Source organism: Eurytemora carolleeae, unplaced genomic scaffold (assembly GCF_000591075.1).
Source record: "Eurytemora carolleeae unplaced genomic scaffold, Eaff_2.0 scaffold2604, whole genome shotgun sequence".
NCBI classification, from domain to species: domain Eukaryota; kingdom Metazoa; phylum Arthropoda; class Copepoda; order Calanoida; family Temoridae; genus Eurytemora; species Eurytemora carolleeae.
The window spans coordinates 1-10,770 of record NW_019398505.1 but is presented as its reverse complement, the minus strand read 5'-3'; the positions used below and the strand labels follow the sequence as shown (position 1 = coordinate 10,770).

The window sequence follows — 10,770 nt, the reverse complement described above, 5'->3', positions numbered from 1 at the left end:
ATAATTGGGTAGGATGTTAGCTGGGTGGGTCGTTGATATGAACCATTTAAACTGCAGCTGCTGTACTGTATTATGTTAAGTATATAAGTAAGGAAATATTACCGTAGATTAATTTTTATTTTTCATCACTTCAACGAACCCTCGAGACATTTTATTTGTGTTCGAAAAGATGGAGGAAACGTGTTATCTGTTTCCTTTCCATAAAAAGACTGACTTAAGTGACTATTAATTTATAAAGAGTGGCATTTACGATTCACAACAGTATCAATTAAACTTATAGTTAGATTAAACTTATACCTAGATTACCGATAAAAGATTAAATTCAGGATTTAAATTTTCTGACTAAATATTTATTATTTTCAATTGGGGTTTTTCTGTTAAACTTACTGCCGGATATACGTAGTAGAGACAATGAAGAAAAATGTCAGATTAAATAACAATATATTCCTCAATGTTGCTCGGATAAAGGTTTAAAGGGTAATGGTAAAATTATGTCTACAGTCCCTTTAAAAATATATATATATATTATCTTGTGAAACAAATCTATGGAAGGAATTTTATAACTATAAAATAAATATTTCTGCCATTATGCCACGAAAGTACGTTTTTCAAAAGTTTCGCGTATTGTTTAATTTTATATATGTATAGACTATAGACTATTTTATATATATGTATAGACTATAGACTATACTTACAGTATAAGACTGTAAGGTTAGCTTGACATCTTAAGATGAGTCGATCCTAAGGTTAAATTTAGTCTTCTGTTTTGAATATAGTCTTCTTATGATTTATTCAATGATTGGCATCATTGTTAGGAATCATGAATATCCGGAAATAGACAGTGTAAATTCTGCACAGTCGTCTTTGAAGTCTCATCCTTTGTAGGTAACCCTGTATATACATATATATGTACAACTTAATTTGCTTGAAAATTAAAATCAAGAATTTTTACAAATGAATACTTTTAATGAACAATAATCACGAAACCTCGGCGTCAGCTAATATAGAATGAAGATATCTATACATTGTATCTCACGAAACTTGAAGGTTTTTCAATCCTACATTTTTACATCATAATTATAACATTAAATAAATATTTATTATCATTAAATAACTATACAGCAACAAAATTAGAGTAATCTCAGTTTTTCATATTTATTAATACACAATGTTTCGGATTATATCATTTTCAGGATAACATACATGGTTCAGGTTAGACTGGTGTTTTACAATCAAAATTGTGGATCAAAAACATTTATTGGATTTTTTAAAGAATTAAATTGTTCAATTTGAAACTTTTCTTGATAAAAAAAGCTTAGAAAAACTGCCGCCCGTATATATCATATGAAAGTCTTATCATAAAATATAAACATGTTATATTACAAATTATACAATTTATTCTGGATAAATATTAAACACAATAGCCGTATCAAAAATCTTTATCCGGAGGACGAGAGGGGGGGGGTTGATCAATTGCGCTTTAAAGGGACTGTATGAGGCTGTAGATTCAGCCTGCTATAAAAAGTTGCTATTTTGTAGCTCTAAATTGTAAATTTTAGTACTATAAAGTACTTGTTTTGAGCTATAGTTTTTAAGAAGTAATTGATAAAAACTTCATACATTTTTGTGTGACAGCAATTGCAACCTTTAAATCTAATGTATGCCTAATTTGAAGCAAACCTCTATTTCTAGTTTGCCATGTACGTCCGATCGAAAACTCCTTGAACCTTTATCTGCTCAATGTTGTTGAAGTTTATTTAATGTTTAATTCTGTAAACTTCTCTATTGTTTCTAATGCAAGAAAAACGGAAATAAGTTTTTTAGATAACAACGCAACACAAAATTGTATCAGAATAATTCCTTACTGTCTTCCTTGTTCATCTGATAATTTTAATCTTAAATTTTAAAAAGCTGGGGAGGGGAGGGGGGATACAATCTATAGTTTTCGTTGATATTTAATTCATTCTTTTGCAAATTGCCAAAGTTTTCAACGTATTTGCAATAAAATTGCGAAAACCGAGATTGCAAATACTTTCCGGTATGATGACTAAATTGTCTCTTTTTACAGATGATAAAAATATTTATCCCAAAAAAAGAAAAAAGAAAATACATTTTATTTTAACAGTTTTTGAGAGAAAAAAATATCGTTGAATATTTATTTTTGTTGAAAAACATTAGTTCAACCCTGTTTTCAAGGCCATTAAAGCTGGACTTTTTAGAGTCGGCAAACCAGGGTTAATTTCCTTTATGGGGCTTTTCAGAGACCTTATTGGCATCAGTGAGCGCTGTGTACCCCAAAAACAGTTAACAATATTCAGCGAAATTATTTAACTGAAATTATAATTTTAATCTTTTTCTTCATGCAACATCTTCTTGACAAGGAGTACTTTTATGCATTCATTCATTTCAAGCCTCTTTCAGCATCATTATAATAATAAATATATCAATCAAATAATAATAATAATGATAATAATCAATAATAATAATTGTTACGCGAGCCATGCTGCGTGTAGAAAGTCTGTACGAAGTCCAGGGGCGCTGCAGATATCTTGTAGGAATATTAGCACAGGGGCGACCTTTCCCTCATATCCCATATACGTGACTGGGTCGCGTAACATAATGAATATTTTACCAACAATTTAAAAAAAATTATTTCTTTCAAAACATTGTTTTCGCGGATTTTTTTCAATGTTCCAAATATATTTTTGAATTTTCTGTATCACGTTTTATTTATGCCAAAAATCAAAACAAAACAAAAATTTTAAACATGTTGTCCAAACATCGATAATTACTGTGTTTTTTTTTTTGCCTCCTCACCCTGTTTATTTTTTAATATTTTATATTCTATTTTGTTAATATTTTAGATCCGTTGTTTTGGTCTTCTGTTCTTGATATTCTGAAATGTAAGCAGCCCTGTGGACTGAAGATCCTCCAACGCCAACTAACTACAAACTATCCAGATATTGACAACAGATTGTTGTTGAACATGCTGCGAGAATACCCGGACAGATTTACACTTCAGTTTGGTAATCAAACAAATAGAATAATTGTCAAGCTTGAAATAAAAAAAATTAGTACTGCTGAACTCTTTAATAAGGTTCTGATCCTGATTTCTATGCATTATTTTTAAAAAGTAGAATGTCCCACTCACACTCTCACCCCTAACAGCTTGTCTGATCAATAGTGAGTTAGCCATCAATGTTTCTCTTTTTAAAATTTGATTATGGTTTTTCTGAAAAGAAAGTTATTTGCGGATTTCTCGTTACAAAAAAATGGAGTTAATTATCAAATTTAAACAATTTTTAAGTTAGATAATGACAATATGTTCTATATATGATTGATCTCATAATGAATTATAGCTTAAGGAGATATTGAATAGGAGGGGGCGATAGGGTTTCCGTACACTTTGCTGTGACGTTTTTGGACTGCTGAAGAACTNTTCAGCAGTCCAAAAACTAGTTCTTCAGCAGTCCAAAAACTAGTTCTTCAGCAGTCCAAAAACTAGTTCTTCAGCAGTCCAAAAACTAGTTCTTCAGCAGTCCAAAAACTAGTTCTTCAGCAGTCCAAAAACTAGTTCTTCAGCAGTCCAAAAACTAGTTCTTCAGCAGTCCAAAAACTAGTTCTTCAGCAGTCCAAAAACTAGTTCTTCAGCAGTCCAAAAACTAGTTCTTCAGCAGTCCAAAAACTAGTTCTTCAGCAGTCCAAAAACTAGTTCTTCAGCAGTCCAAAAACTAGTTCTCCAGCAGTCCAAAAACTAGTTCTTCAGCAGTCCAAAAACGTGACAGCAAAGTGTTCGGAAACCCTATCGCCCCCTCCTATTCAATATCTCCTTGAATCATAGGGTATCATCGGGAATTCTGCATGCCCGTTTTTTTTAAAATGAAGGGTCACTTGAAATTATGTCTATGCTTCCGTTTAAGTCTCTTGTGAGGGGGGGGAAGGCAAGCAACACCTGTATAGCCTCCATAACCTTAACATATTAATCATAGTTTTTTTGGTAATTTGTTAAAACATTCTTGCTCACTGGGGCAATAGATGTTTTTTTGTAAGAACTGAGAAGATGAACATCAGCAGGCACGTACAAAATATTTTACTTGAATATCGCAAGACATTTTACTGGAGAATATAGAGGTGCTGCTAGAAAGTGCTAGAGTGCGTTGCCGCTACTCTATGTTGATCAATAATTTGCGGGATGGAGGCTATAAGAGCGCGGTTTGCCTTCCCCCCTCCCCCTCCCTTAGTTGTAGGTAACCATAGTAGTGTTTAAATTTTGATAGGTAATGACAGCAACCCCTGGATAGCATTGAATTCCGAGATGTCTGAAGTTCCAAAGCAGGAACTGGCTGCAAATGTAGCTCCCGGTTCATATGCTGCCGAAGGTATGTCTTATTAGTATTTATATCGCTGAATGTCTATTTTAGAAGGACTGCCATTGTAATTTTAAGTGCTCGAAATTACATTTACAGTCCTTATGAACAGAGAATGTAAGTAAGAAAATTAACACTTCCACTTTTTATGTAGTGCTAATTTTAGCATATGGTTTTTAGGTGATTGGATTGTTTCCAGAAGCTTTAACAATAATATATCTTTTCTTTATTATGTCGTAATTTTAGTAATTTTAAATTAATTTGTCCAAATGTACTTTTAAAAAACATTTTCTCAGGTATGCCGGCAAACGTAAAGATTTGTCTAGTCCCAGATCAAAGGAAAAAACAGGTTTGAATTCTTTTAGCAAGAGTTAAAGATAAATGTTGATAATTGTTAAAATTCTGATGATGAATGTTTAAAAATCGGAGAGAAAATGGACCAGATTTTTATTAAAATTGAGGAAGTCGGCTGAACTGCCGACCACAGCGCCATTTCAAATCTTAATCATCAAATAAATAGTCTAAGATTCAAAAGGATTTGAATCAGTGATTCAGATTTGATCCGCCAGTAGGAACCTCTCCAATTCAATAAAATTGGTCCCAGGGCTACTTGAAAACTTTAAAGAAATCGAGCAGGGAACCTTAGAAAACTTTAGACATGGAAGGAATCTTAAATCAGACCAATGAGAGCCGCAAGCAGAAAAATGTGAAATTCAGTTAGAGTGGAAAAATTTAAATTTCAGAAGAAAAAACACTTTTTAAAAGCCTTTAATTTATGCCATGTAGAAGAAACCGGGCATTGAAACTTAAAAAAACTTTTAAAAGGGAAATTTGAAAAAAAGAATCAGGAATAATAAAAATACCTTTTTTAAAGGCATGTATTGTAGGAGAAACTGAGCATTGCACCAATAAAAGCTAACGAAAGCGGGGGAAACTTCAACAAGACCAAGAAACCCCGCAAGCAGAAAAAGGTAGAAATGAAATAAAGTGGAAAATTCAAACATGAATAAAAGATACTAATAAAAAATCCTTTTTATTCTGAATTGTAGAAGAAACTGAATATTGAACCGAAGAAAGATAAGGAGGAAAGGATTCAGCAGCCCAAGGGTACCATGAAGATTTTTCCATCCACACAAGAAATATCACGCAGTATGAACAAGAAAGATGGACAGAAGAAAAGAATGGATCTTCTCAGGAACTTGCAAACTTAAAATGTACTTAGTTTTAGTCTTCATTTTAAACTATTTAAAATCTTTTGGGTAAGTCGAGTGGAATTTTTATTCCTTCATGCTGAAAATCAATTTACTTCTCGTTTTAGTTAATAAATAAGCTGCAAGGTTCCTTTCAGGCACAAACAGGAAGCCAGAGAAAATGGACATAGTGGCAAACAGGTAAATACAGGGTGTTAAAATGTTTTATCCACCATCACCTCCCTGTTTCCTTTCCAGATGGGCGGTTGATAATTTAAAAAAGCTTTAGAGAATATATTAAATGTGTCACATGAACTGTTGATTTTATTTTTACCACAATGAATCAGAATAACTAATAATTTTCTTCAAAAAGTTGTTCGTACCATACAACCCTTTCTGCTGGCGTTGGATTTTCGAACATTCCTGGAAAAAATGAAAATGTCGTCTTCATTATCAAAAATCCTTGAAACAGGAATAAATGTTTTCAAAAGTAACTCTCAGATCAAGAAAAATACAAAATATTATGAAATATCAACTATTTACGAATGCGTCGAAAAATAATCGATGACTATTGTTTGTAATATCTGAATGATTTGTTTGGAATTAAATTGTTTTGTTTACGATCCGAGTTGAATGTTGCATCTTTCTGAATTTGTATGGACACTACGTTCTTCGGTATTAGTCGTTTTTAACAATTTTCTCCTTACAGACGGAACAGAAAGAAGTAAGATTAGTAGGGATCAAAAGCGCTTTTTTATCGCATTAAGCCTATACCCCCTTTCATTTTTCGCGAACGCTCCCTTCAATATTACTGACCCCACTGTGCGCCCCCTTCCCTCTAGTTTTGGTTAGATGATATATACCACCGTAATGTATCCTATGATTTAGAAACAATAGCTACAATTTTAGATGAAACCGGAGATCAAGGTTCACAGTAAGTTTGGTCTTCGTGAGTTCTCTTAGGTAAAAAGATGAAGCTTCTATTTAAAGTCGAATCAGTTTTTTAATTACTAGCCTTAGAGGGCGCTTCGCGCCCATCTTCTAAATTAATTGTGAACATGTTCTCTTCGTGTACATCGTAAAAAAAAAACAAAAATAATTCGCGGGTTTTCACAAAAAATTTCATGGATTTTCAAAATTTTCAAAAATTTAATGAAGATCGAATTTTGATTGAGACAAATATTTGAAATTTTGATCATTCATAAACCTTCCCTGTGGTCACGTGATGTCCCACAAAAAATTTGGGCCTGATCGGTTCTGCAGTTTTGACGTTTATTGGATACAAACAAATAGACAAACAGATAGACAAACAGACAGACAAACCGAATTTATACATAGATATTTGTTCATACATTAAACCAGATATTAGGTTTTTTTAAACCCTTTCCCACAAGTTCCATAACTTTAAAACTGATATAACGCTTAAGCGATTTGATTTATATTTTATTTTACAAAAATGAATTAAATGGGTCATAAGAAATTATACTGGGGTTTAAAAAAATTGTTAGGTAGATACTCTCCCAAAGGCATGTTCCCAAGCAGCAACTTACTAAGGGTATTTTCCCAAGTGGCAACTTACTAAGGGTACTTTCCCAAGCAGCAACTTACTAAGGGTATTTTCCCAAGCAGCAACTTATTAAGGGTATTTTCCCAAGCAGCAACTTACTAAGGGTATTTTCCCAAGCAGCAACTTACTAAGGGTATTTTCCCAAGCACCAACTTACTAAGGGTATTTTCCCAAGCACCAACTTACTAAGGGTATTTTCCCAAGTGGCAACTTACTAAGGGTATTTTCCCAAGCAGCAACTTATTAAGGGTATTTTCCCAAGCAGCAACTTACTAAGGGTATTTTTCCAAGCAACTTATTAAGGGTATTTTCCCAAGTGGCAACTTCCCAAAGGGGCTTCTTTCCCAGTCTGTCCTTGCCGCAGCGATCTGCAAGCCTCGGACGTCCTAAATTTAGGGAAGTTTGCGTGGGAAATTGCACATTTGTGAAGTTGCCACTGGGGAAATTGTCACTTGGTAAGTGTTAAATGGAAAAATGTCTTCAGAAAAATACCCGACACCACTATCGTAATCCATGGATGCGGATTCTGAAAACCCTGTCAAAAATGCACAGGGTGTCCCACTAAATATGACAGTTGGGGGGAGACAGCTATAGAAGATAGTCATTGATCTCAGAAACAATTATCGATGATTTCAACTAGTTTTGGAAATTACAAAATGCGGACTTGCTTTTTTTGTGCTTACAAATTACCAGAGGTATTAAGAATTATTTTTTAGTAGTTTATCTTTCAGGAGCCCATGGGACTGTGTTGATGATGATAAAGATTATGAGGAACAATGTTTACCCATTTAATACAAGGATTCACTCATTTCATTCATAACTGTGGACTTTTGCGTTTCCCTGGAAAAAAAGGAAATATTTTTTGTTACCATTTTCTTCAATTTAGTTCACAGTTCTTAAATATTGTTTTTGTTGCATAAGAATTTGTGACGGAAAAATATATGTAATTGTAATAAATTGTGATTGTTAAATACACGGTTAATCTGATATTTTTTTATCTCAGGATAAAAGTTTTGTTGTGAAACTAGCTAGGAATTCTTTTAAAGACATGAGAGGGTCAAAGTATATTTATCAATGAATAGCTGAAATGCCCGTAAAGTAAAGAAAAATTTTATTTAAAAAAATAGAAGATTTTTGAAGAAAAGAATGATTAAAAAAAAATAGAATTTTTAGCCTATGTTACTTCCAGGGCACCCAAAGGTTCCCTCAAAAAAGTTAGCCAATTTGGCCCAGTCGTTACAAGAATGGTATTAAATATCTGTTGATTTTTAAATAATCTAGGCCCGAGTGTCACTTGTTTCAACAGTTTTCAAATTTTAAAGTTTCTTGTGGTTAAGCTTCTAACTAACAATATAATATGATACATTTTTCATTTGTTCACATTGGATAAACATTCAAATGGAAACTTTTTTTGATCAAAATTTTAAGGTTCGTTTAATCAAAATTAGATATATTGCTACAGTGAGAACCAGAACACTACGGTACAAAAAGACAATAGTGTATTTGATGTAAACGTCAAACAAAATTAATTAGTAACTTATTAAATCACTTATCCCGTTACATGGGCCTCCTTGAGTCTAAACTGTCGTCTTCCTATGCCAGAGTTTTCTAGTAGTTTCATGCTACAAATGAATATTATAAAACCAAAGATTAAGTTTAAATTCAATTTTCTTAGCATTTGAGACTGAAATGTTTGTGAAGTCCAGTTTATTGTATGCCACTACCAAAGTTTAAATTGAATTTTTTGTTGTTGAAAGGAATTGCGCAATAATTAATTGCATTTATTGCGTGCCATAAGGTTTAAGTTGAATTTTATCAAAAACTTGAAACACAAACGCAGGAATTGCGCGCAATTAAAATCACTCCCGCGCAAGGGCTCGCAATTGCGCGCAAGTAAAAATCCACTTGCGTTGGAAACCCTACTTGGGTCACGTGATGTCCCACAAAAAATTTGTTTCCGATCGGTTCAGCCGTTTTAACGTTTATTGGATACAAACAAACAGCTTCATAGAATTAAATATAAACTATTTTTTTTACATTGAAATTTGTACGATTTACTTAACAGAACTATATTCTCGCCAAATAAACATTATAAATTTGTTTCTGTGGAAATTTCAGTCCAAATCTTTCTGCCAATCAAACAAATACCTTGATGCGTGATGTTAGATGTGTTCAGACGAAATGTTTTACAGATCACGTGTTTTTCTGGAGGTTTTTGGATTATACAATTGCTCTCAGGACTTGAAACCAACAAAAAAAAACATGAGCCCCCCCACCCCCTGCAGGTTCATATATATAGAACCACTATCATTTTCTGTAAATTTCTGATAAAATCGTAGAGAAAGGAATTTTTCATTATAACTGGAAGAATTTCTTATGATTTGCAATATTTTTGATCCATAAAAGGAGGAAATATTTATATAAAACTTGAAATTAAATCCTTTTTTGGCAATGATGAGTGCGCCGCTCCCTGTTATTAAAACAAGAGGGGGGTAGATTTCACACAAAAAAACATTCCGTGGAGCAGTAAATATTTGATAGTTTTTGTTTCAAGATTAGAAAGAAAGGAGATTATTTGAAAACCGGAGAAATTTATGAAATTTATTGAAACTTGGCTAAAATTCTAATAATACACCCGGGAAATTAAGGAGGAGGAGGACTCGATTAACTAGGCATTCCGGGCCTGTAAAAGTAACGTGATCCAAGTTTTCTTTTTACAATGGATTTAGTTGTAAATTTTATAATTTGATACAATACTCAAAATTAAATATATGTTTGGACTGTTCGCAATCAAAACTCGAGTCTAACAGTTCTCTTTTCATTCCGCAGCTTTATGGGTTGCACTGTATGGACTAAGGGGGGGGGGGTGACTGGTTTTTGTCACAATCTTCCTATTCAAATGCATATACCTTGTGTTTCATGATGAAAATGGACAATTTAAATGTATTCTGAAATATTTTTATTTACAAACATTTTATCAATTGTAGCTTGCATTGATTTATAATGATTTCAATTTAAAGTTTATTTTCCAGTTCATATATTTATCCATGACTGGATTCTATATATCGGCGATATTGCCTACATTGCCTACACAGGAAACGTAAAGATTGTTTTTTTACAAGAAAATACAACAAATTTAGGATAACTAGATATAGAAATAGATTCGAACGACCATCCATTAATTATTTGGGGGTGTAAAAATTCCTAAGCAAAGAGTTTTCCGTCTGATTTTAGAACTTTAACGAATTATTACTACGATTTAGACACCTAAAAAAGCTTTAAAGCGGCCGAGCCTTGTTATGACTTAAATTAAAAGGTTTACAGTGTATACTTAAAGGAAGTGTTCGCAAAAAATGAAAGGGGGTATAGGCTTAATGCGATAAAAAAGCGCTTTTGATCGTTACTAATCTTACTTCTATCTGTTGCGTCTATAAGGAGAAAATTGTTAAAAACGACTAATACCGAAGAACGTTGTGTCCATACAAATTCAGAAAGATGCAACATTCAACTCGGATCGTAAACAAATCCATTTAATTCCAAACAAATTATTTAGATATTACAATCTAAAGTCATCGATTATAGTATTCGTATATAGTTAATTTTTTTGATTTTTTTTTTTTAAATAATTTTCGCTGGCGTTGGATTT

At 32.7% G+C, this 10,770-nt stretch overlaps 1 protein-coding gene across 1 annotated transcript; it reads left to right on the top strand.

Moving 5' to 3' along the window:
• Positions 1 to 2,864: 2,864 nt before the first annotated feature.
• Positions 2,865 to 8,111, top strand: LOC111717449 (uncharacterized; the record flags this gene model as incomplete). The annotated part of the gene is given in 8 exon segments (XM_023492952.1): positions 2,865 to 3,026; positions 4,278 to 4,379; positions 4,664 to 4,716; positions 5,255 to 5,338; positions 5,417 to 5,562; positions 5,716 to 5,758; positions 6,467 to 6,520; positions 7,856 to 8,111. Coding segments are annotated over 7 exon segments (644 nt in total), but the record flags the coding sequence as incomplete, so codon positions are not given.
• Positions 8,112 to 10,770: the final 2,659 nt, after the last annotated feature.